Source organism: Corvus hawaiiensis, chromosome 23, assembly GCF_020740725.1.
Source record: "Corvus hawaiiensis isolate bCorHaw1 chromosome 23, bCorHaw1.pri.cur, whole genome shotgun sequence".
Taxonomy (NCBI): domain Eukaryota; kingdom Metazoa; phylum Chordata; class Aves; order Passeriformes; family Corvidae; genus Corvus; species Corvus hawaiiensis.
The window spans coordinates 6,672,642-6,698,428 of NC_063235.1; the positions used below are offsets into that span (position 1 = coordinate 6,672,642).

The window sequence follows — 25,787 nt, forward strand, 5'->3', positions numbered from 1 at the left end:
GCCGTACAAACACCGCCCAAGCTGTGTCCGCAGAACGCTTTTGGGATGCCTGAAACCCCCGGGGGAGGCGGCGGGACCGGGACCGGGACCGGGACCGGGACCGGGACCGGGACCGGGACCGGGACCGGGACCGCGCGGCCCCTCAGGGGACCCGACCCGCGCACCCGCCCGCCGGGGCCCCTCAGCGGGGCCGGGGCATGCGCAGAGCCCCCGACTCCCTCCCGCCTTTCTCCTCTCCCTCCCCCTCATTCCTTCCCCCTCCGTCCGTCCCTCCCTGTCTCCATCCGGGTCACCGGCCCCCTCACACACCCCCTCAGCTCCCGGAGGAGGCACGGCGAGGGGGGGACGCGCGCGCAGGCGCGTTCCCGCCGCCGCCCCGCCCCGGGACCCGCGGGCGCTGCGCGCTCCCGCTGCCCCTCACGGACACCCGCGGGCAGTGCGCGCCCCCGCCGCCGCTCACGCAGAGCCGTCCGCAGGTGAGGAGAGACGCGGCCGCAGCGGAGCCGCCCCCCGGGCCGGGCCGGGCCGTGCCGTGCCGCGGGTGCGGGCGGGGAAGTTGTTTTCTTTCTCCTTCAGGGCGGAGATGGAGGGTTTGGAGTTTTAAATTTCAGAATATTCGCAGTCAGCGCTCCGGCCCCCGGCCGGGTTTGTCCCGCCGGGCGCTGACTGCGGGCGGGGGTGACTCAGGGCAGCTCCGTGGGGTCTGCGGGATCCAGCCCGAGGGTTTGGAACCGCGGAGTGGTTTGGATGGGAAGGGACCTTAAAGCTCATCCCATTCCCCGCCCTGCCACGGGCAGGGACACCTTCCACTGTCCCAGTGGCCTTGGACACTTGCAGGGATCCAGGGGCAGCCGCAGCTGCTCTGGGCACCCTCTGCCAGGGCCTGCCCACCCTCACAGAAAGGATTTTTTTCCTGTGAGCTCCCTATCAGAGCAGATTTAACCATTCCTGTGGAAATTGCCACGCCGTTTCCAGTCCTGACGTTCCTGAAGCGATGGGATGTGACTGTGAATGAGCTGCTGGTCCAGAGGATGTCAAGGAAAACTCCCCGGTGCTGCCTGTGCCCGTGAAGAACTACAGCTCCCCATGGCAGAAGCTGCTTTGCTTTAATTTCAGATGATTTTTAGCCTTCTATGAAGTTGGGGATTTTGTTTATAAGTGATTCCCTGTCAGCTGCTATTGGAATGATAAGCAGGTGTTAACGCTCAGAAGAAAGGACTTAGTGAAAGGTCTGATCCCAGTGGCTTTAGTTCTTGGGATCCTTTTACATCGTGCTGGGTAAGGCTGTTTAATCTGAAACCTAAGAGGGAGCAAGTGATGCAGTAGTTTGCTAACAAGTATTGCAATGAAATTGCTTATAATTGAGTTTATTGCTGTTAATACTATGGTAAGAATAAGCACTCTGTGGTGAGCTGTCACACCTGGGTTTGGTTTATGTCACTGCTGCTCTTTGTTTTGCAGTGTGAGGCTCAGACAGCCTCAGCTTGACCAAATTTCAAGTTGCTCTGTGTTCCTCACTGCATGTTTGATTCACCATTCACTGAAGTATTTGAGTTTACTTTCCAAACTCTGCCAGTGTTGCTCTCTCCTTGTTTGAGGTCTCCCCGTCCTTTGGTCTGCCAGAAGAGCAGGTGTTGAGAGCATGTTTGTGGGTTGGGTGGTTTGATCCCTCAGGAATGTGGGATCAAAACCAGGACAAGGCTGGAATGTTGCTCTCAATCCACCACAGCTTGGCTGGATGTGGGTGTCTGTCCTGGTGCTGTTTAGATGAGTCCAGATCTCCTCAGAGCCAGATGGTGCCTTTTGTTTTTACCATTTTGGCGCATTTTTGTTCCTTTTCTCTTCCCTCCTTGCATGAATCAGCAAGCACAAGAAATGAGGTTTCCACCAGCTCCCTGTTTTCTAAAATTTCCATCCTTCCTGCCATGCTGGGCAGCAGAATTTAGATCCCCAGGCGTGTGCACGGGTTTGAGATGGTTTGGCTGAAGGTCTGACTGGGGCAGTTGCTGTTCATTAACCCAGTTAATCCCCCCTCATTAGGCAAATATTCAAATGAGATCATTGCCAATGAAACACAATATATTTGCTTACCTTTTTTTAGTGTTGTGTCACAAATTATCACTTTTTCCAAATCCAGATCTGGTGCAGTTACATGTTTTTCTCTCACTTGCACTACATCCCACAGCAGTGTGATAACCTCAAGAGTTTTGCAGGGATGGGTGGCAGAAGGTGCACTCCAGTAAAATCTTTTTTATTGTATAAAAAGTACTCTCCCTGATGTTTTTTATTTAGTCTCTTGCTGCTTTGCTTTTCTTTTTTTTTCTTCTTCGATGTGTTTACTCCTCCTCTCTGTAGATACTCTTACGTATGGGAAAGCCGTAGGAAAAGGAGATTTCCTCACATCAGGAGATTTTAGATTTTGGTTGGCTCAGAGAGGCTTTGGAGAGATGATTTAACTTTGTCCATGTGCTCCCATTGATGAAATAAAGTTATTTTTTCAGATACCAGAGGACTGCTCTGATTACTCGGGAAATTGTTTTAATTATTAAATAAGAAATCGTTGCTCACTGTAAAGCGTGTCATGGAGAAAAGCTTCTAGAACAATGCTGTCATTTTTGTGATTCGTGTCAGAGTAAAGGGAGGGGAAATTCCAGTTTCTTGATGGGGCGACTTTATCTTCCTTTTGATGGAACAGCAGAGTCCTCCCTCCATCCACAGCAGGGGGATGTGGTGCCACTGATTTGTGGGAGCCAGAACAAATTGATGTTGATTCCTGTTCTTTTTGGTGACATTTTTTGCCTTTAACAGTGGGAGCAGGACGATGTGGTATCCTCACAGTTTGTTTCTGGGTTTTCTTTGGCTGGCAGGGCCCTGTTGGAAGCTGGCACCCGAGCGGGAGCTGCTGGGGGGGAAGGATGCTCAGGGATTCCATGAAGTCCTGGAGCGACAGCCAGTCAGACCTGTACAGCAGCGACCAGGAGGAGGAGGAGCAGATGATTTTTGGAGAAAATGAAGATGATTTGGAAGAGATGATGGATTTAAGTGACTTGCCTACCTCACTCTTTGCTTGCAGTGTTCACGAGGCTGTGTTCGAGGTACAGGAGGAGAAGGTAAGGGGGGAAAAGAGTGTGAGGTGTTCTCAGTGTCGATGCAGCTATTGAACATTTTTGTCTGGATTTTCAGTGTATTAATGCACATTGAGGGGAAAAACCCAACCCAGAGTATTTTCCTGATAGCTGAGAGCAGTTACCAAAAGGCAGATAATACCACACTTCTCTGGCCTTAGAAACTTAATAGATAATAATGCTGCTCCCATGGAAAGCTCTTCTGATTTTTTTTTTTTTTTCCCCTCTTTATCCAAACATCATGGCACAACATCCAAGGGCAGATTTAAATAAAATCTGATTTTAAAAATTACTAATTAAAAAATTATTAATTAAATTATTAAATTGATAAAATCAATTTTATCTTGGGGCCAGGTAGGGACATTTACCTGCTTTTGTTTTGTACTTCAAAAGTGGTTATTGAGGGAGTTTATGTACTTTTTCTGTGAGAAGAAACTGAGTCTCTTCTTTGTGATGTTTCTTAATGTTTTGTAAATGTTTTATTTCAAGCAAGGATCCTGCTAAAAGAGCAAGGTCAATTTGCAGGATGTGTGTTCTGACATGAACACATTGAAAGTGGCTCATGAAGACCTTGTAATAAAGTAAATTTTCTCTGGCCTGTTAGCATTTTATCCAGTCAAATCTTAATTCCTTTTGCTTCCAAGAGCATCAGGAATAACGAGTTCCATTACATGAAAGAATTCCCACACTGTCCTTGCATCTCACATGTGTCGAGGGAGATGCAGCAGCTTTTTGGCTTTAACTCGTTAAAGAATTTGGCCTTTCACATTGCAGCTGAAAGTGTTTTATCCAGTTTAGTTCAAACAGCAGAATGTGAGAAATCCAGACAGGGTAAAAGTACATCTTGTTTCATTCTCAGATATTCCCCTTTGTGAGGGGGCTGGCAGGACTGGAACATCCTCACCCTTCTCAGTTGCAGGGTTGAGCCACTCAGTTGCAATTCTGTGTTTGTCAGGTACAAAATTCGCCCTTTGTGCAGCAGGAAGAGGTTTTGTGATTTAATAAAGACCCTGATGTTGTTGATGGGTTGGAGAGAATGCTGCAGGAAAACATTACTTTTGTTAAAGCAAACATGGGCATCATCTGAAGAGTTTCTTCAGTGCTGTTTAAACTGAACCTGTCATTGTTTTTATAATGAGGGAAGGCATCACCAGGATTTTTGGGAGAGATCTGTTGGAGTCAGACAAATTAACTGTGGTCACTGGAAAGAGTTTTATAGAAGATACCTTTTCTGCCTGTTTGCTGATCTAGATCTCTAATTAAACAAAATATTACCAGAATTTAGTAAATAAAACTGCAAAGAGATTTCTTGCAGACTCCTCATCCAGTGATTTAAATCTGACTTTTTACAGTGGATGAAAATCTACACCAGGAGATTTCCTACTGCATTTACACATGGGAAAAAAAAAATCTGTAAATGAGGTCTCTTGTGGATCAGAGAGCTGGTAAATTAATTGAATTACATAATTGAAGATTATTAATTGGATTTCATAACCATGAAATTGATTTTCATGACAATGCAGTTACCAATCTTTAAAGAACTTGAGGATAAGATTCCATGTTCAATAAACCATGGATTTTTTTTCAATTTTTTATTTTTGGGAGTGTTTACTTTGGAAGAGACAAAAATCTTGTATTAATACTCTTACTCATGCTGAGAATTTTGACATTTTCCTTACACAATTAGTACTTTGGTTTATCTAATACAAAAATTACCTGGTTTGCAGAGTATTTTTGGAGATAATTGATGAAAATTGTGTGCAAGTACCAGTATTTTTGGAGACCTGCACCTCTGAGCAGCTCTCACTAGGTGGCACTTTGTGTATTCTGAGTTTTTTGGGCTCATTCACATCCGTTTGCTCCTGGAATTCAGACTTAACCAGTGAGACAAAGCTGTGCTGCCCTGAGGGTGGATTTACAAGTAGGGAGGGAGGTGTGGAATGTGCAGGTTGAGGCGATTCAGAAAATGGATGGGATTTGGGAGAGGAGAGTGAAAGGAAAATGTCTTTTCACCGAGTGAGAATGTTCATTCTGCATCTGGAGAATGTCTGTGCTTCTCCCCAGGAAAGGTTTGAAGCACTTTTCACAGTCTACGATGAGCAGGTGACGTTCCAGCTGTTCAAAAGCTTCAGGAGGGTGAGGATAAACTTCAGCAACCCCGAGGCAGCAGCACGAGCACGGATAGAGCTGCACGAGACGGAGTTCAGCGGGAAGAAGCTGAAGCTTTACTTTGCACAGGTACAGTGGAACACAGAGATCTTGTACCTCTGTCCCTGTTTACTTTATCCCCCTCATTTGCCCGGGAGCTTCATTTGGGATAAACGTCTGAAATCACCTCAACCTCGTTGTTCTACACTGAGCTGTGTCAAAATTCTAGGGTAAAGTTCTGCTTTTCAGCTTGAGCTGAGATTGGTTGGGACAGTGTCTGTGCAGCACCTTCCCCCAGACACACAGAGGGGCTGAAACAAAGTAAGTGGGTCCCAAATTCTCTTTGTAAGAGGTGCTTTGTTCATGCTGGGTTGGCACAGGTCCCTGCACAGGCTGAGTTCTGAGCTGCAGCAGTTCCATGAGGTGTCGTCCCAAGAGCTGAACTCGGTTTGTTTTTAAAGCTAGGCTGAATTAAGTGCAGAGAATGGGTGTGCATTAGTGGGGAAATAAACGAAATAAAGAGGGAATTAATATTTGTCATCTCTGTCTCCTGGCTTTGCCTGCAGGTGCAGGTATCCAGTGAAATAGGGGACAAGTCCTACCTCCTTCCTCCACAACCTGTGAAACAGTTCCTGATTTCCCCCCCTGCCTCTCCCCCAGTGGGGTGGAAACAGAGTGAAGATGCAACTCCTCTGATCAATTATGACCTGCTCTGTGCTGTCTCCAAGCTGGGGCCAGGTAGGGACATTTACCTGCTTTTGTACTTGCCTTCAAAAGTGGTTATTGAGGGAGTTTATCTACTTGTCTTTCTCTGTGAGAAGAAACTGAGTCTCTTCTTTGTGGTGTTTCTTACTTGAATGAAGTGATCCATCCATCACTTTTTTCCCTTAATTAGTTTATTGATTGAAAGTGTAGCATAGAACTGGACTGTGAGGGAGGCTCCATCACACCCACATACTGAATTTTGTCAGAGCCTCAGGATTAAGGAACAAACAAGTCAGAGAAATGAGAAGTTCAGTCTCTTGCAGATGAGCAGCTCCAGCTATTAAGGATGTCTGGATGCCAATATGGACATTTTGTGTTTGATCATCAACTTCTTTCTAAGCCTTCCTGGGAAACGTGGTGTTTACTTTCTGTGAAAAGCAGGAAATGGGGAGGCTTGATGTGCTGAAATGCTTTTGTAGCTTTTAATTTACAAATGTCGCAGGAATGTACAGCACAAATGATGTCACTTCGAAATGTGTTTGCTGCTTGTGTTCTGATGTCTTCCTGGCAGTTTTTTACATCTCTCCCTTCCTCTAAGTGTCAGTTGAAAGATTGATTGTATTCAAAGTGCACTGTAACTGCTACAGGGACTGTTTTAAGGCATTTCAGAGGTTTGGTGAAGACTGGAGGTTGAGCACATCAAAGATGGGATGGGAATTAATGATTATTTGGTTGTGTTGTTGAAGTTCTTAAGGGGTTTTTGAGATAAATGCTTTTCCTTGGGGGTGTTTTTAACCTGCCTCTTCCTGGCTGCTCTCAGGGGAGAAGTACGAGCTGCACGCAGGGACAGACTCCACCCCCAGCGTGGTTGTGCACGTGTGTGAGAGTGAGACGGAGGAGGAGGAGGAGATCAAGAACCCCAAACAGAAGATCCTGCAGACGAGGCGCCCAGACCCACCCCCCACCATCCTGAGTGACTCCAAAGCCTTCGAGTGTGCCCTGGAGGTGGGGGGCACAATGCCCTGTTAGAGCTGAGCTGCTCCAGGTGGTACCAACACCAGGCACCCGATGAGTCCATGTGTTGCTGTCTGTGCTGCTGCTATAGGTCACAACAGATCTGACTTGTTGTCTCTCATGTTCAAGATTTTGGATGCCAATGCTCTGAAAAGCACTTTAATTTTAGGGACTAGTCCCCCCTGAGTGTAGCAAATCCACCTGACTTGAAATAGTGACAATTAGGGAGTCTGGCTGTGTTTCAGTTTTTTAAGATGTCGCCCTTTCCTCTCTGTTGTACAGTGTGATGTTCCAAGTGCTGAAATAATCTCTTCCTGTCACAAGTGGGTTCCAGCAAGTTCCTTGTACAGCAGTTAAAAGCTGATCTGTCCACCAGCTTCCAGTTTATCTAGTGTTAAACACAAGTGAAATGCACTCCTTATGCTCCAATTCCTTGCCAGCTGAGGTGAAGGTTAACCTTTGCTTTTCTCAGAAACACCAAGTGTGTGTTTGTAGTTTGACATGAGGCACAAATACGTGGAGAAACTGAATTCAGGGGCTTTGGTGACTACAGGGAGGAGAACACCAGAGGAAGAACCTCAGAGTCTGCCACCAACACTGCTGCACTGGTATCTGTGGTGGTGCAGACACCTAATTAGGAGTTAATTACAGTAGTAGAGTGAAATATGGATCTGGCTGTCGAGTGTGTTGTGTCTGATCCTCTCTAATGATCTGGGGATGTTTATTCCTCTGGCCTCCACATCTGAATAAATCCAGTGACTGTTAGGTCCTGGCAGGAGCTAAAACATCCAAGGGTTAATTGTAAACTTCTCCAGTCTGTTTTGTATTTTCAAAGACAATCAGTTGCCTGGCTTAGCCAGTTTTTATGCAGTTTCAGCCCTTGTTTGCTGTTTTTCGTGAAGACTTTTTCTGTGTGGCCTCCTGTGTGTCTGACAGAGCATCTGCTGCTTCTGAGACCAGGATGCATCTTTTAGATTACAGATCTTTGATTTTGTGATTTTGTGTTAAGTGTTTTAGTAGGAGGAAAATATGCCTTGGTATAACAACACCTGCTCCTGTGCTTTTATGCTATTTTATAGCCAAACTTTTTTAGTCTAGACAGATTCTTCTTTTTTTCTATTTAAAAAGATACAATGATTTGTGAACAAACCAGGCTGCTGATGTTCCTGTGTAGAAATCATTCCAAAATTCAGATTTTTCAGGTTCATTTCAGTGTGTTTCAGTGTTTCAGTTGTACATGATGTGCTTCTTGAACTTCCAGAAGTGTTTTCACTTGACTGACAGCAGGGGGAAAAGGAATGGGCAGGGATTCTCATGGATGTGGAGGTTTTCAACTCGGTGTTGTGCCAGCTCAGGATCCCTCCTGCCACCAGCTTCAAAGTGGGATCCTGCAGGCAGGTCCTTGCTCCAGAGGCAGGAATAGGAACAGGACTGAGTAAAAAGGTAGGGAAATGGGGTTTGTCCATCTTGCCTCCACAGGTGCAGTATTTATGTATCTCTTCAGGTATTGAAATGACTCCAAGTCCAGCTTCACTGTCTCACTGTTCCATGGAATTAAAGGTAAAAAACCCAGCAAAAACCTGTGTTATCCAGCAGGCTTGTGGATTTTTGAAATTCCAGAAGTCCAGTTTGGATTCTTTGTTGTGTTTCTATTTTTTAAATTATTTCATTTCTACCCCAGTGTAGAAGTTGCTGTAAGTAGGAGTAAGTGGAAAACCTTCAGAAACAGTTTTATAAGGAGAATCAAGTGTGATGTTGTGGATGTGTAAATGTGTAAAATGTGGAACAACATTCCAGCACTTTCCATTGTGTAAAGACACTTCAAATAAAACAATGCAGTGCCATTCACACTTGGAATTTTAACTCTGTTCCATGTTGGACCAAGGTGGATATGTGGGATTTTTAATGGTGGTGTCTGCTTGAATGCTCCTGGTGGCAGATGGGACAGGAGACTCCATGTGCCTCGGAGCTGGGGGGTGGCAGGGACCCACAGGAGGGATTTGGGAGCTTGGATCCTTACAGGGACCGCTCTGGGTGGGAAGGAGAAGCCAAACAGAGGCTTCAAAGCTTTAATGAAGCCATTGATCAGTATCAGAAGTGATTCTGCTGCACTCCAGGGTGACAGCCTGCCTTGGACAATGAAGCTCAAGTTTGCTTCATTCCCTCCACGCCATGATTCAGTAACCCTCATCAGAACCTGTTTCTCCTAATCACTGACCTGCTGTTAAGGGCTATTTTTAGCAGCAAGCTTGCACAGAGGCACCAACTCAGCCCTTTCTGAGCTTGCACTTTGTATAAATAAATACCCCAAATTCCTTTAAAATGTTCTCCTTGAGAAGCAGCTGAAACTTGTGGTGTTTCTTTGTGTTCTGGAGCTATGGGAGTACTTTGGGTTTGTTTTATAATAGCTGAGAACCTGTGATTGCAGCTCATCATTCTGAACTGCTTCCCCTGGAAAGACCCTGTGCATAAAATCCCAATTGCTTCATTTATTCCCTGAAAGGTTTCATTTCCATTTTTGCCTGGGTTTGGATCAGGGATATTTTTTAGCCCAGAACAGAAGGTTGGTCTGTGAATCTTACTGGGTTTTGTTTGTTTGCAGCACTCTCAGTGTAAAACTTGCTAGGAGAGATTGCTGGTGTGGATAGAGACCCCAGCCAAGCCTCATCCCCTTGGAGAAAACAGAGCAAGAGAAAAGACTTGTCCTGTAGGTATTGACCCTGAGATGAGGGTGAGTGTGACACACGGCTGTCCCTGCCATCACTCACAGCTCCAGGGAGGTGTCACAGGGTCTGATTGTCTCTGTAAAACAAGAGCAGAGCCTAGAAAGTAGAAAACACAGTGTTTTAGGTGTTACCTAACGTGTTAAAATCCTGCTCTGAACCAGGACTGTAACGCTTTGACATGTTCAGGCATGTAGAGGGAATGTTTGATTCCCCTGGTGAAGGGAACATATTCCAGCCACCAGCAGTACCGGGGTGAGGCAGTGGGAAAGGCATTCTGGCAGTCTGGTTTGCTCTTACATAAAACAAAAATAACCAATTCAGTGTCCTCTGTGGCTCTGTGTTGGGATCACAGGCACAGGAGCAGGGATTGAGAGAGCAGCCAGGCTGAGCTGTGGCCTCCTGCTGGGACAGGTCACCTCAGCTCCCTTCATCCCTCCCAGGGATGTCTGGTAATGATTTCTGAGGCTGTGGGTGTGTGGAGATCACCGAGGGCCTGATTTCACAATACAGTTCCAAACTCAATAATAATTTCTAGTTGGTCTTGATATCTGCTGTGATATCTGTTCTCTCTTTGTTCTCACTGAGACACTCCAGGCTCTGCTCTGCCCTGCCAGGTGCAGGCAAACTGCAGATTAACCAGCAGAGCTGTGAGCTGAGCTGGTGTTCCAGGAGGAGTCAAAACCTGCTCCATGATAAATTCAGTGAGACTTCACACCTTGTAAGGCTGTGTCACTTCTTAGGGGTTGCTAAGGCTGTAGTGAGCCTGGAGTTAATTCAGAGTTATGTTTTGTCCTTTGATGTTCATTGACTTCATCAGGATTGTTCTGGAGCATCCCAGAGTCTCCTCTGGTCCTCTTTCAATGGGATAAGCTCAGGGTTGGTGACTGTAACTGATGTTGGCAGCAGAGCTTTACAGTAACAGTGTATAAACATTTATCTGTACATGATACAAATGCATCTGTACATTTAACAGTGTACAAACCTGGTGTGTGGCTCTAGCTCATAGTAAAGGCTACAAATTTAGGACCTGGTGAGGGACAAACCCTTAGGAAAGTCCCACCCTCCCTCTCTACTGTCAGAGAGGCTTTGAGAACTCAAATTTGCTTTTACTTGGGCTGCCCAACACTCAAAGGGGTTGGTGTCTCCCTTCCTGTACTACTTAAATTGAGTTATTATTTTTATTAATTTACATTAATACCTCTTCCAAGTTATGGTTGCTCACTGTTGAAAGAAGCCCCTTCTGCTCTCCAGAGATACAGCCCAGGGAAGGTTTGTGGCTGGAAAACCACTCCCGTTCCCGGGAGAGCCTCGTGTTCTTGCTTGTTTATGCAGGATGGGGCAGTCATTGTAAGGAAACCAACCAAGTGAAATTTATTCCCTTGAAAAGATGATTGGTGAGTAATCCCTGTGGGATTTCAGTCCGAGGTTTTAAGGAGCTGCACAGGGCTTCAGTGGGATTGAGCTGGAAGTGACTAATGTGGGTGTTTGTAGCTGTACAAAAAATTTACTAGATAATTGGATCTGGAAACCCTGGCTTCTGGTGAAAAAGCCTCTGTGGTTGTGTTCTGTGGTTCAGCGTAGAAACCAGTCCATGGTGGACACCAAACTGAGGCATGACCTGGGTTAGGGGCACAAATGTTCCTGGAGGAGGAAAGTGAGAGCTGCAAGGTGATGAAGCACCTCATTTGTCATCCAAACTGTACTCTGGTCTTCCCAAGAAATCCACTGCAAATGTTTATGGACCATCAGGATCCCCCTGTTGCTGCCTTCCACATGGAGGCAGGATTCTGTAAGGAGCAGGTTTATCCATGTTTCAGGTTGCTTTATAAGGGAGCTGGGTGATGCGGCTCTGGCTGCAGCTGGGGCAGCTGAAACGGATGATGGGGGGAAACATCTCCTGCACAGCAGCTCAGCAACCCTAAACCACGAATGGAGCCTGGACTGAGGGCTGTGGCTTGTTCCTGTGGTTTTCTGGGAGGTCTAGGCAGGGGACAGATGGCTTTTATAAGTATGATTTCCACAGGAAAAATCCGGACAGGCACTGTGGTCACCGTTCTCCCCACTCATTGGTGGGAAATGCAGGTCAAAGGCGAGGATTCCTTTCCAGTTTGATCCTTTTGATTCCACTGACGAGTGGACAAAACCACTCGTTCCGTCTTTGGGCTGGATGTGCTTGGGCTCCTTCCCCCAAAGTGCCTGGGAGACCTTTGGGCATCGAAGAGCCGCAGAAACCGGGCTGTTCCCAAAGCTTGGGAGCTCTCGCTGTGAGACGGGGGTGGGGGTCCAATCCCAGACTCCTCCATCCCCTTCAGCCGCTGCCCGGCGGGCCCAGGGGCACCCGCAGCCCCGCACGGGCCCGGGGAGGCGGCGCCGGGGGCCGGGCCGGGCTGGGCGGCCCCGGGGAGGCACCTGCGGCGGCGGGGCTGTGCCGGGGCTCCGGCCGCACCGGCACCGGGCTCCTCGCGGCAGCAGCGGGGCTGGGCTGGGCTGGGCTGGGCAGCTCCGGGCTGGGGAAGGGGCGGGAGCGGCGGCGGGGGCCGAGTCCCGCAGCCCCGGCGGCCGGAGGGAGCCGGGAGCCGCCGCGGCAGCGCCGGAGCCCGGAGCCCGCAGCATCATCCTCCGTGAGTAGCCCCGGCGGCAGCGCCGGCTGAGGGTCGGGTGTAGGAACCGCTGTTGAACGGGGATGATTGTAACCTTTCTGCCCTAAAGCTCTGTTACTTTCTGCCGCCGGTGCGAGCGGTGGTTGCAGCGGGGGTACTCCGGGTTTGTGTGCAAGGCACTGTGGATGGACCACGGGAAACGCGAGTTCTTTATCGGTACCTCTAAACCAGAAAGAAATAGAAAGCAGATGCTCTTCTGTTCCACTGGTGCTTGAGCCGTTGTTCCATTAATTGGGAGCCTTTAAGGGACTGGGACTGGGACTGGTCCGGCGCGTTGTTTCCTCCCCGCAGAGAGAGAAGCCTGCGCGGCTGTTGAAAGCTCATTCCCTCGCCGGCGGTGTCCTTTCATCACTGGGGACGCTGAATCTCTTGTCCTGACTTATTCAACCCCAGCACTATAAATAGGGGTTTGGTGGTGGTTATTTGTTTGTGGTTTTGGGGTTTTTTTTGTTGTTGTTGTATACTCTTTTTTTTTTCCCAATCTGCTGAGCAGCGTGCTGGAAAGAGCTGGCAGAGTAATATTTAACAGGAAAAGAACTCAAAAGCTCAGAGCATTGTGTTACAGTTCACTGAGTGTCTCCAGCATAGAACAAAACTACACTGCTTGCATTATTTGGGAACACGCTGGAGCTGCTGACAGGTTTGAATGGTGATTTCTGGTTTTTCCTGGTAATTAATGTATTTAATGCCCCAGGAAGTCCTTGCTAAAGGAAGCGTAGCTTTTTGTAAACAGCTTTCACTGATGGGATGCATTGTGCTGGGTGGGCAGGAGGGGGTGATTTAGCGATTACAAACAAACCAGGACACAAAGGCAGAGCAGTGACCAGTGACTTCAGGGCCTGACAGATTTATTGTCCCTCTCTGGGTGCCAGGTTGGGGCACTGAGGGTTTGCCAAGGGCTTGAGTGGTTCTGATGGAGAACAGGCTGCAAGTGTGAGGTATCAGCTGCCTGTGTGTGTGTCTGCAGGGATCTCTGCACGGGGGAAGGCGCCTCATTGATTCAACAAGTTGGTATAGACCAGAAATCCTGGGACTGCCTTTGTGCTGCTGTGTGCAAAGTGACAGGAGCTGCATTTCTGTGTTGATTCTTTGTATCGTGTACAGAATTCTTTACAGACAGAATCACAGAACAGTTTGGGTTTGAAAGGACCTTAAAGCCCATCTCACCTCACCCCCTGCCATAGGCAGGGACACCTTCCACTATTCCAGGCTACTCCAAGCCCCATCCAACCTGGCCTTGGACACTTGCAGGGATGGGGCGGCCACAGCTGCTCAGGGCACCCTGTGCCAGGGCCTGCCCACCCTCACATAAAGGATTCTCTCTCTGTTTTTTTAATACAGAAAAACCTGAAGGATATGAAACTAGCAGAGGTTCTTACAATAGGATTGGGATTTGCATTTTCCTGGTAGATGAACAGCTTCAGTTGCAGCAGATCCAGGCCAGGATCTGGGAGCACATTGTCCCACAGGCTGAGCAGCTGGCCCAGGACAACATCCCAAAGCTCCCAAGCAAAGCTGGCAGCAGACTTGGCTGCCTTGTTGGCAGGAATTCATGGAGGTTTCCTGTCCAGCCCTGCTCCTATCTGCTCACTGCTACTGCAAGCGTGACTTTTATTAGTCACACTCAATTCTTCTTCTCACTTCACAGGGAGTCAGTCAGGATTTAATGCACAAAGGAGCTGCTGAACTCCTGAGTGATCTCAGATAAATCTCTCGGGGTAAATCCATCAATCCTGAACACCCTGTGGGAGGCTGGTGTCTGCCAGAGCAGCCCCTGCCCCCCTGGGGGACATCCCACACCCTGGGTTCTCATGCCCTGGTGCCAAGCAGGGACCAGCACGGCTGAAGGGTGCCTGTGTCAGGAGGGGCTTGGTCAGGGCCAGCACATGAGCCCTGACCTGGCCCATTGTTGGGCATGTGGGAGAGGAGAAGAATGTGGTGGGGATGACTGTGCTGCTTTATTGAGAGGCACAGAAACCAGGAAATGCAGCCAAAACCTATAGCCCTCATTAGGCCTCATGCAGGGAGGGATGATCCGAGGCAGGAATGGAGATCACAGAGGAGGGAAGCGAGAAAAAAGCTGCAGGGATGTCTGAGTCATCCACTTTGCCACTGACACACAGAACTTGGTGTTTTCACAACCACCTCCACAGAGCAACAAACTGATTGCAGAGGCCTTGGAGTGTCAGCTGCTCAGGGTGGGGGTCCCTGTGCCCAGCTCTGGGTTGATGGTGCAGTTGCTCCAAGTGGGAAGGGGCACAGGGAAGGGGCTCTGCCTTGATCAGAGCCCCTTCCCTGGATGGAGCAGGCCCTGGAGCAAACACACCCCTGGACTGATCCTGTGTAACACCAGCACTCGAACACCCAGCAGTGGCCTTGCTGAGAAGGTGCTTTTGGGTGGGATTTGGCCGTGCTCAGGCTGAGGAGGGGGAAGGAGCCCATGGATGGGGCTGCCCATCCTCTGTCCCCATCCAAAGCATTCCGTACTTCTGCAGGAACCCAAATTCCTTGGAAAGGCAAAGTTTCCTATTTATATCAATCTGTAATGGAGGCATCAAAAGGCTTGACCCTGATGATTCTGTCCTTAGGAAGGAAAATGAGCACTCCTCGGGTTCTCATGCTGGGGTTTGTGCTGATCCACGTGGAGAGCAGGAAAAACAGCTGGGAATGCGAGCTCCAGACTCAGTCCTAACCCCCTCTCTCCTGCTGTGGAGCATTTATGGGTTGTGCCTGGAGTGAAGCAGATGATAGCAAACCCAGGTGAGAGAGGATTTCTACAGTACTGCAATCTCCTGACTGCTCCAGCCCTTTGGTAAATGACCAAAGATCCAGGGAGGTGCAGGGCCTGGAAATCATTTCTGCAAAGACATTGCTGAGTCTGCTGTGGGTTTTTTTAACTCCTCTAACAATGTGAAAAGCTGCAGGGAGTTTCCCAAAGCAGTGACAGGGCTTTTTCTGGATCATTACGTGCTCAAAACGGGGTTGGCTTTCTGCTGCAGGAACAGAAGCAGAACATTCTCACAGACAAGCTGCTTTTCTGGGGTTTATTTGTCCAGATCCATTGAGTTTGTCACCAACACAGACTCTTCTGGGACTTCTTGGAATGGCAGAGACAAACTGCTGGCTGTGTGATTTGAGGGGAATGTGGCACAACACCCCTGACCCCTGCCAGGCTCCGTTCATTTTCTTGCTTTCCCCTTGAGTGCACACCTTGATGGCTTCTAAAATCTGTCACCTTGAGTCTCATTGACCATCCCCCATGAGCCACTCCTGCCGTGGGATCCGTACAGGTGCTTGAGGCATTTTGCTTCTTTCTGAATCAATTCTTTTTCTGGGTAATATTTAACTGCTGATTACCCAGCCCTCCCTCCCAGGAACGTGCCAGGACGTCACCAGTGAGCAGTGGGTAAAGCCACCTCATTCCAAGCAAAAAATCTGGATTGTGTCGTGGGTTTGGGCTCCAGCGTCATGGGTTTGGGCTCCTGCAATGCTTTGCACCTGCTCTAACAGCCATCACTTTTATGTGAGTGCATTTGGATTTGGATTTTCTTTCCCTAACGCTGTGGTGACTCTTGGAGCCCACCAGGTGCAGTTTTCCTTCCCAAATCCCAGGTTAATTGTGCTGCCAGGCATTGGTGGGAGCTGTTGCTCAGAGATATGGTCCTGTGAAACTCTCCGTGCATGGAATGGTCTTCCAGCTCCTGCTGAGTCCAGATGAGCTGGGAATTCCTGGAAGTGTCCAAGGCCAGGTCTTGGACAGCACTTCAGGAGCTCGACAATTTATGGGCTCAGTCTGTGTCATTTTCCTTGAAGTCTTGAGCCACAGCTCAGTGCTGTTGGAAAGGAATCTTCCCTCAAAAAAAAAAAAAAAAGACCAAGTTGCACCTTTTCCTCTTTGTTATAACAAGGTGGGTCCTGTGAGAGTTTTTATTTGCCAGCTCTTGGTTACACCACTCAGAGTTGGTTAATTCACTGTCCGTGTGTACAGTCGTAAGTTAAAAAAGTAGAATAAGACCTTTCTAATAATCATCCAAAAAAAGCTGCCAACAAAAGAAAACCTCTAGCATTCCTTCCAGGAATAAGCTGCAAAATTGTTCCCAGCTCTCTCTTGATACCTGATATATCATCTGTGTATTGCATATAAATGGGAATTTTGTTTTAAAGTCTGTTTTGAGCAGCGGAAGCTCGGAGCTGCAGAGCTCCAGCAGTGTGGTGATGCTTGGGGGGGGAGTTTCCATTTGAAGTTCAAATCCTGGTTCTGTTGGATATTTCACAAGTGTCTAAGCAAGTCTCCTGATCCCAGTGTGCCTTAGATCCTGGCCTGGAACCAGTGGGAAAATACCTCTGGCTTGTTTTGCTTCCATATCCTGCATGGGCAGCCCTACCCTGAAGGGTCTGGAGTGGTTTTAGGATCTGAATGTCGGTGGAGTTCCTGTCGTTCCCATGAATAACTGCATTCACAGAGGGGGAGGAGAAATGTGTGTGGCCCAGAATTCTAAGGCAAAAAAAAAAGTTAGAATTGGGAAATGTGCAGTTCACAGTCTGGTTTAGACACTGCTCCTGGGTGAGTCAGTGACAAAAGTCCACCAAGTTCTTATTTCCAGGCACGGCTTTAGAAATGGGGTGTTCCTTTCTGGGGTCCTGTTGTCACTTCTTGTCACCTGTGGGAGCTGAGGGGTTTTGGCCCCTCTCACAATCTGAGCCAGGCAGGGGCTTTTAATTGGTGCTGCTGCTGCACAGAGCTGCCTGTAGTTTGTGCCACTGTCTCTGTCTTGGCAGGGCAATGAACTGCTTTTAATGTGTGTTTTAACAGCAGCTAAACCTGGGCAGCTCATGCCAGAACCTGAGAAAGTGCTTATGTGAAGGTGCTGCCCTGATGTGGGGACACTCAGGCTCACACAGGGAGGGTTGTTTGCCTCAGGCCACTTTGAACTTGGGCTTCTCTTTCCTCCTTCCTCCCCCTTTGGAGCTCCTCAAGGTAAATCCAGGCATGTTCAGGTCTCACTGAAGGACGCTGTGTTTTTATGACTCCCTGAAATCACAGCTTGCCTCAATCTCTGGCGGTGTTCCTGAGGATGCTGCGAAGGTGAGGGCAGGAACAACCCAGCTCCATGCAAACCCCACCTTTTCCTAGGTGAAAGCACTGAATCTGGGTGTCCTCCTAACCAGCACCTGCCTTCCCTGGCAGGGAGCTGCTCTCCAAGTCCCGCTCTCCTGGAAAAGCCCTCAAACAAACCCCTCTGTTCCCTGTGGCCCCTGTGCTGTAATTGCCAGGTGCTGCTGCCAGGTGAGCTCTGATCCCCATCTCCTCACAAACAAGCCCAGCCCAGCCCAGCAGGGCCCCTCAGCTGCAGTCCAGCGGGGCAGGAGCAGCAGGAAGGGTCTCTAAAAGGGGGCACTGCTCCCACTTGCAGAACAACCTATCCCCTGTATCTGGCAAGGTGTTTGAAATGGAAACGTGCCCAAAGCTGATCTTTACGGAAACATTTCCAGCTCCACAACGTGGGGATGCAAAAATAAGCAGCAGTGAGTGAGGGTGAATGAGAGGCTCCGAGAGCCCAGGCAGGTGTGTGTGCACAGAGGGAAGTGCAGCCCTGTGTCATAGACAAAGAATGTCCTGTGATTACTGTATCAAAGTCCACTTCTTCTCCCCTGCTGAATGGCTTTTATCCAGCCCTCTTGATTTTCCAAACGTTTTTCTGAACAGAGTAGGATCCAGGCTGAAAACCAGTAGGTTCCCATGGATCTTGCTGGGCTTTGCTGGGTCTTTCTTGCAGCAGAGGCTTGGTCAGGTGTAACCTGTTGATTCACAGGGCAGGAACAGAGCCGGGACTCCAGGTAAGAGCAGGACTGGCACCTTCTACCCCAGCTGGAGACACAGACCTTGGACCTCTTGACTTGCTACACAAAGCAGAAAAACCCCAACCTCAGCTTGGTGCACCCAGTTGGATAAATTAATCCTTTCTGTAAACAGGCAGTTTCACTACAACAATAAAAATTCTTTGGGTCCGGGTGACTCATGCACAAACAGCTCCCCATTCCCAAGGTGGTTTGACCCAGAGGGAAGGTAGGAAGGATGAACATTTCATGGCTTAATATTAAAACATTCAGCCTTATTTATTTGGGATTTTTATTTTGGTAGCCAGAGGAGGAGAAAAAGTCTTCTGTAGGTCTGACATTTGCACCGTCCTAGTCAGGAGCCACGAGGTGAGAGCTGTGTGGCCTTTTCTGAATTATGCCCCCAGTCAGAACACTTGCTCAGCTTTTCCCAGCATGAAGCATCTCCTGAGCTTCTGCTGTCACTGGTACTACCTCCATCCACATGGCAGGATGGGTGGGGAGACAGGAACAGCTGTCCCTGAGCTTTGGTGCCTCCCAGGTTCTTCTGAGGTGTGTGTGAACCATGTGCTGGACAATAGGGCTGGGCAGAGTCTAAACACGAAATATTTCAGCTGATGCTCACATTGCTGAATTAACTTGGCCTTGGCTAAAGAAAGGAATCATTCACTCACAGGAGAATGACCCAGTTACAGGCTTGGGGCAGAGTTATTTTGGTTTTTAGATTAAAAGACAAAAATCAAACTTTTAACTTGAGGGGATTGAAGTATTTGAAGAGTGGCCCTTGCAGTTCTGATCCTGCATCCCAGCCAGACACCAACCACTTCCCTTCCTGCTGCTTCCTGATCCCTCGCATTCCTCACTGACCTGCTCTGCAGGGTTTTAATTGGTATTAATTTTTATTACCAACTGATTTCCACGGAATTATTTCTGGCTATTGTTTATCTTGTGCTGTGTAAAATTAAAGTTACCATGCCACACAATATCCCAGTGGAGCACAAGAGTCCAGCCTGGTTGCACCGGGCAGCATCTGAAGTGGGAAACTCAGCTCCATATCAAATGCTGAAGGATAATTTACTTTTCAGTGGGCAGTTGGAGTGTCTCAGATCCATGGGGCTGGGAGCTGAGCTGGTTCCAGAGGGCTCTTTGAAGTGGTGCTCACACCCCTCTCGGGCTGAAGGAGCCCTTTACCAGCTCGGGTTTCCAGGGACACTTGGAAAACCCTTATAAAATCAGCAAACATCCAGGCTGCTCTTTCCAGATCCACAGTTTTACCTACCAAAACACAGGCATGTTTTCAGCTGTGCCCTTGGAAGTTCATCCACTTCCAATAACAGACCTGAGCTGACGCTGGGCTGAACTCACAACCTCCTGTCACAGCCACGTTGCAATATCCCTCTCAGGGGCTGGTGTTTGTCCTGAAACTTTTGGAGCTTCAAGTTGAGGGGTTAAATGGTTTTTCTTCTCCATGTTAGATGAATGAAGCTCCTTTAAATTCTATTTTATAATGGAGTTTTTGAACCTTTCTGTGATGAGTTTATCCCTTCCATCAAGACACTTTGCTGAGTTCTGGGTGCAGAATCCTTCACACTCGTTTGCTCAGTGATCTGAATCTCAACCAGAGGCGATAACCAAAATCCCAAAGCATTTAAAATACATATTTATCCAAAACTTGTCACAGCAACAATGCATTGTTGTGTTTATATCTTATTTTAACCTATTAACGCTTAACGGGATATTTTGAGGCAGATTGCTCGAGATTGTACCAAAATTTCCATTGCAGCAGTTTCTAATTTCCATTCCTTCATCAGGGCCAGGTTTCCATCACAATGACAATATGAAGAACCCCAGTTCAGTGAGCCTGCACTTGGTAGGCTCTGAGCCTTTAGCAGGCAGTTGCCTAATTATCACTGTGAAATTTGGGTTAATATTTTATGAATTCACTCTCCTTTTTCCCCTCTGCAGCCAACTCAAGATGACGACGGCCGTGCCACTGACTAATAACACTCAGCTCTCAGTGAATGTGACCACAAAGTCTCAAGAACAAAGTCTCTATCAAAGTAAGGAAAGGAGTGGGGTGGTGGCTTTTTTTTTTTTTTAAGTGGACTTTGAACTTATCAAACTTCAAACACTACAGTGACAGCTTTGTAAATATGGCTTTTTTCCCTTCCTGCTTCTCTCCCAGGTTCTGGAGCAATAGTTGCTGCCATCGTGGTGGGGGTGATTATTATTTTTACAGTGGTTCTGCTCATCCTGAAAACATACAACAGGTACATGGCCAAGTCCTATAGTCACCAAGTCAAACCAGGATGAACCAAAGTCCCTGCTCTGAGCTAATGGAGCACTTCAGGGTTTGTTGCTGGGAATTTCCAGGAGTGCTGATTGCAGTGTCCTGAATCTCACAGTCAGTGCTCTGTGATTGGATCATTAGGAAGCACAAAGAGCTCCTTGATGGAGGCTGCTTGGTGGGAGCTCTTTTTAGGGATCCCTGATGATGTAGGGAAGGTCTGAGTGTGCAGCAAGGCTGCCAGAGGGGCAGCTTGATTTCTCACTTCTCAGAGCTCACGTGCTCTGGGAGGACTTTTAGGTATCTTTGGGATGAAATCCTGGCTTGGTTTGAGTAACTGGGTTGTGTGGGAATCTCCCCAAAACTTACCCTGGGAGAGGAGAGACCACCCCAGGTGCCAGCCCTGGTGCCAATTCCCCTTTTACCTTTGCCAGGCGCATGCGAGTGCGGCGGGAGCTGGAACCCAAAGCCTCCAAGCTGGCAGTGCCACCTCCCCTGGGGCACAACAGCCACAGCCTGGCCCAGCAGCCCACGGTGACCTTCATCCCTGTGGACATCCACATGCACAGCAGGTAACCGGGAACGCTCGTCCTCCCTGCCAGAGAAGGGATGGAATTGTTACCCATGGACCTGGGATTCCTCAGCAGAGCTGCACTGGGAACAGCAACAAGCTGTTTTTCTCGCTGTAAATTGATATAAATCCTGGTTTCTCTCTTTGGGAGGAAAAACCAGAGGTCTGGACATTTTTTCTATGACTGAAATAGAAGGTGGAGGTCTAGGAATCATCAGGGACGCAGCAAGGCCTCTTCTGAAGAAGAGAAGATGCCCAGATGCCCAGATGTTGTGGAGCTTTTGCTTGCTCAGAGACTTTGAACTCTCTCTCTTCTGCTGATAAACAGGAGGAAAAATGTGGACTCAGGTTGGACCTGAGTTTGTTAGGAGTTACATGGAAGAGGTTTGTGGTTTATTTTATACGTTATGGGTAGCACAGGAGGTATCAAAATTGTATTTATCGTTACTCATATTTCATATTTATAATGCCACATATGTATGGGTTGAGGAAAAAAAAATTACCTTTATATTCATGTATTTTTAAACTATTTCTATAAACTCTGTAACTCCCCATTTCCAAAGGATCTCGGTGTCTGAGAGGTTTCACTCTCAAGAATTCAGGTTCATGGCTGGAGCTGTGTTAGAATGCTTTGTCTTACACAAAATCTGGGTTCTTTAACTGAAAAAAAATAAGCATGGAATTAGAAAAAATCAGCTTGGATAGAGCAAGGGAGGCTTCGTGCAGCCCCACTGTGCCACTCACCTTGCAAGGCTTTGTTCTCTGGTGCAGCCCAACTATTTTTAGCAATTTTTTATACTCAAAACCAAGCCAAAGCGAGGTTGTGTTGCCAGTGTGAGGGCTGTGGGTGTGCAGCAGTGGCACAAAGGAATTCCCAGGGACGCTCACAGCCCACGGAGTGGGAACACAGAGCAGCATTGTCAGACACTGAGGCAGATTGTCTGAGATTTTATATTTCGTATTTTTTCCAATAAGCTTGGATCTCTTGAACAGATCAGTTCTGTACCTGTTTGGTTTTCTTTAATGTGCAGAAACTAAATTCAATTACTTTGCAATATTTTTTTTTTTGGTCTGAAACTGGAGCACGGTTTGGATTCCAAACCAAATATTGAGACAGCTGTTTGTGAAGTTTCTGAATCTCCTTGTAAATATTTCTCTTGTCCTGGTTCTCTAACTTATTTTTTGTGGCAGGGAGGATTGATTTAATAATTCAGAAGGGACAGCAGATGCACATCTAATTTTTCCCCAAAAAATATAAAGGAGTTGATTTTCTGTTTCTATCCCTGTGTGTTTTCTGAGCAGCTCTGCATGATCAAAATGAAGATTTTTAGGAAAGATAAGCCCCTCTTACTGTTGTTGTTCTTAACATCCCCAGCCAGACCTACTTCTAGAAAATTTTGTTTATTTTCCATTTGCTTCATTTCAAGCCAACGAAGTCCACAAGCAGAATAAGCAGAACTACTGCAGGCAGTTCCATTTTCACAGAATTACTATTATTGGCGGCAGAATTGGCTGCTTTGACCGCACCAGCACCGCTCCAGCTGAAAAATTCAAATACCAGTAAAATTTGCCTCATAGTGGCACCTCCTGGGAGGCCCCACAACCCCTCCTGGCAGCAAAACCCAGAGCTTGTGCTGAGCAAGCAAAATCACCTTCTCAAGAAACAAAAATCCCCCTATTGTGCAATTGGCTGCGGATTTGAGTTTTCCAGGAACAATCCCACACTCCCTTTGCCCTGTTAGCAGCAGCTGCTTCAGGGCTGATCCGACCTGCCCTGACTTGGCCTCCAGGTTCCACTTCCAAACACCCAGAATTTGGGAATGCTCCCCTTGAGCTGGCCCTGTCTTGCAAGAATCAGTGGTTGGTTTTCTCCTCCTAAAAGTTCTGGAATATTTTCAGCAGGTCGAATCCTCTAGTTGGAATTTTACTGATCCAAATACAGTGGTAAAATGTTTAATTTTTCGCTGCTGGGTAAGTTCTGATCCCAAAATTCAGCTTTCCCCCCTTATTTCCATCCTCCTTATCCCGGCAGAGAGCAAGGAGCTCCACCTAGTGTCCTCCTGCCTTCCCACGGGTTCTAACTCGTGTTTCTCAACAAAAACATAAAGCAATTCCAACTTTATAGTCAACTTTACTAAATTCCCTCATCCACGGTGCCAGGACTGTCGAGCAGCAGAGTCGAGCACTGTCCCAACTTTGGCCGTGCAAAACTCACATCACTGCATATCTAAGCAGATAAAATGTGAGAATGTCGTTTGGGTTCTCTTCCTGAGTCCCACAACCAAGTTATGACCCAAACCCACATCTGTAACTCAGCCCATAAGGAGCCACACGGACAAGTGACCTGCACCAGCCACACCAGTTTGTCCTTAGTGGGACGGGGTGGACAGCTCATGACTTGTCCTCAGGACTGTGAAGGTGAGGAGCTGCTGGAGGGGGTCCAGCGGAGGCCACGAAGGTGATTTGGGGTCTGGAGCATCGCCCTGATGAGGAGAGACTGTGGGAGCTGGGCCTGGTCGGTCTGGAGAAGGGAACGCTGAGAGGGGGATCCCATCAATCCGGAAAATATCCCCAAGGGGTGTCAGAGGATGGTGCCAGCGTGTTCAGTGAGAGGATGAGGAGCGATGGCCATAAACTAAACCACAAGGGCTTCCACCTCAACATAAGCTTCTTTTCATGAGGGTGGACAGAGCCCTGGAACAGCTGGCCAGAGAGGGCTGGAGTCTCCCTCTGTGGGGATATCCCAAACCCACCTGGACGCGTTCCTGTGTCACCTGCTCCAGGTGCTCCTGCCTTGGCAAGGGGTTGAACTGGATGATCTCCAGAGGTCCCTTCCAACCCCAACTATTCTGTGACCTCTTCAGAGCCCTGCGTCCCGCCCAGGGACCCGGGAAGGAGTCGAGGGGCCGGTCCTGAGGGCTGGAGCCGCTGCGCCCTCACACACCGGACCGGTGAGGGAGCCGCGGCCGTGAGGGCTCCCTTGATCTCGCGAGATGTTGACATCAGCAATAACTGTAGGGGCCAACATCTCGCGAGAGCGCGATTCACACACGCTCTCACCCTCGCGCGCGCCGCCAAAGGACGCGTCCCGCGGCCGGAGCAGCCGCGCCCTCTCATTGGCCCCACTCCCGCGCGCGCGCCGGCTCTCCACCAATCAGCAGGCGCCGGACGGGGACCCTGTGCGGCGCGCGCCTGGCCCCGCCCACCCCCTCGCGCTCCTCCCGCCTTCCCTCCCCCCCCCCCACCCCCGGCACGGCTGAGGGGGCGCGCGGTGCACGCCGGGACGGCAGCGCGCGCCGCGGCCGGGAGGAGGCGGAGGAGCCAAGATGGACGCCGGGTTCTTCCGCGTAAGTGCCGGCCCGGGGGGCCCTGAGGGCGGGCGGGCGGTGCGGCGGCCCCACCGGGGCACGGGGGGAACGCTCGGCCCCGCTGCAGGCCCGCGCTGGAGCCGCGCTGCCCCGCGCAGCGCCGCCGTGCCCCCCCGCCCCCGCCCTGCGCAGGCTCCTCGCCGTGGAGAAAATGGCGGCGGGAAGAGGCCGCGGCGGCGCGGCCCGGGCCGGAGCGGGGGGGAATCGAGAGTCTCCGGGCCTGACTCGGCACGGGGGGAACCTCCGCGGCCGCCCCCGGGGCTGCGCTCCCCGGCCAGGCCCCGCGTGGGGCCCTGAGTGGCCTCGGTCCCGCAGGTCCCGACCCACGCGGGGTCGTGTCACCGCTGCGACCCCCGAGCTGCGGAGGGGGGGGGGGGGGGGGGGAAGAAGGGGCCGAGGGGCTCTGGGGGAAGAGCCCGGGTTTGCGCTGTCCACGTTCTTTAGCGTCCATGTTAAAAGCAAATAAACAACCCTGCCCTTTTTTTAGAGAGATTTTTTAGAGGTTATTAAGTGTATTCACAGCAAAAAGAAGTTAGGCTGTATTCTTACGTTAGTATTTTATTTTTAACCCTTGAGTTTTTCTTCTCTGTTCTTACAGCTGTGATGCAGTTTCTGAAGAGACCATTAAACCTACCTAGGGTCTATTTCTTTTTAGCTTTTTCTTCCATTAATTGGAATAACGTTATTTTTGGGGTTTCCGTGATAATTTTGAGAACCAATTTAAATTTTCAAGGTTCATTCATTTGTTCAGCCCCTATTATTTTCATTTCCTGCGGCTAGGTTGCTATTAAAACACGGCAGCACACATAACCCTTCCCTTAGTTCAGTTTTGTGTCCGTGAACTAACTTGAGAAAAATAATTGCAGATTAAATCCACACTTGTTCTAATGCAGTTGTGAAAACGTTTACAGACCAGGTAGTTGTGCTTGACGGCAGGATTACTGGGGCTGAAAACACTGGATTATAAATCTAATACTCTTTTAAACTGGCCTGTTGAAGGTGGCATTTTATAAAAACAAAAGCAGCGTGGCTCTGAAATGGGGCTGTGAGCTGTGGTCTGGTTTTATTCTGGGTTCGGGAGGAGCCAAATGTGAAATGACAAAAGTGCAACGGAGCAGCAGTTTGGATTCCCCACATCAAGAAACCTCTTATTTATAATTCTTTCAGTTCTTCACATTTCTGTGAAGTTTCAGTGCAAATCATTTTGTCTGCCTTTAAATTCCTGTAGCCCCCTTGCTCTGTCCTGTTTGGTTCCCTTTGCTGCTTGCCACGTGTTATCAACAAGAAACTCGCTTTCCATTTCCCTTCTGAGTTGCGAAAGAGTTTTAAAAAACCCGAAAAGAAC

The 25,787-nt window shown here is 48.7% G+C and overlaps 3 protein-coding genes across 17 annotated transcripts in view; all 3 read left to right on the forward strand.

Annotated features, from left to right (window-relative positions):
* Positions 1-369: 369 nt before the first annotated feature.
* Positions 370-8,840, forward strand: RCAN3 (RCAN family member 3). Of its 3 annotated transcripts, none has more exons than XM_048327197.1 (5): positions 370-476; positions 2,868-3,110; positions 5,190-5,363; positions 5,840-6,011; positions 6,799-8,840. In XM_048327197.1, exons 2-5 carry the CDS (start codon positions 2,916-2,918, stop codon positions 7,005-7,007), a joined length of 750 nt encoding a protein of 249 aa, XP_048183154.1. In that variant the 5' UTR covers positions 370-476; positions 2,868-2,915; the 3' UTR covers positions 7,008-8,840. The 3 variants fall into 3 exon arrangements, with proteins under 3 accessions (XP_048183154.1, XP_048183156.1, XP_048183155.1); XM_048327199.1 differs by having other exon boundaries at positions 459-481; XM_048327198.1 differs by lacking the exon at positions 370-476 and adding an exon at positions 867-1,278.
* A 3,415-nt stretch (positions 8,841-12,255) lies between these two features.
* Positions 12,256-22,346, forward strand: LOC125337514 (non-compact myelin associated protein). Of its 3 annotated transcripts, none has more exons than XM_048327352.1 (4): positions 12,256-12,339; positions 20,182-20,276; positions 20,402-20,486; positions 20,938-22,346. In XM_048327352.1, the coding sequence occupies exons 2-4, from the start codon at positions 20,192-20,194 to the stop codon at positions 21,077-21,079; spliced, it is 312 nt and encodes a 103-aa protein (XP_048183309.1). In that variant the 5' UTR covers positions 12,256-12,339; positions 20,182-20,191; the 3' UTR covers positions 21,080-22,346. The 3 variants fall into 3 exon arrangements, with proteins under 3 accessions (XP_048183309.1, XP_048183308.1, XP_048183307.1); XM_048327351.1 differs by lacking the exon at positions 12,256-12,339 and adding an exon at positions 13,679-15,138; XM_048327350.1 differs by lacking the exon at positions 12,256-12,339 and having other exon boundaries at positions 18,241-20,276.
* Positions 22,347-24,320: 1,974 nt separating this feature from the next.
* SRRM1 (serine and arginine repetitive matrix 1) overlaps positions 24,321-25,787 on the forward strand; it is a 17,244-nt gene continuing 15,777 nt past the window's right edge. For all 11 annotated transcript variants that reach the window (XM_048327074.1, XM_048327076.1, XM_048327075.1 and 8 more), the window contains exon 1: positions 24,321-24,421. In XM_048327074.1, coding sequence (XP_048183031.1) covers positions 24,401-24,421 — 21 coding nt within the window. In that variant the 5' untranslated portion in view covers positions 24,321-24,400. The remainder of the gene's footprint in view (positions 24,422-25,787) is intronic.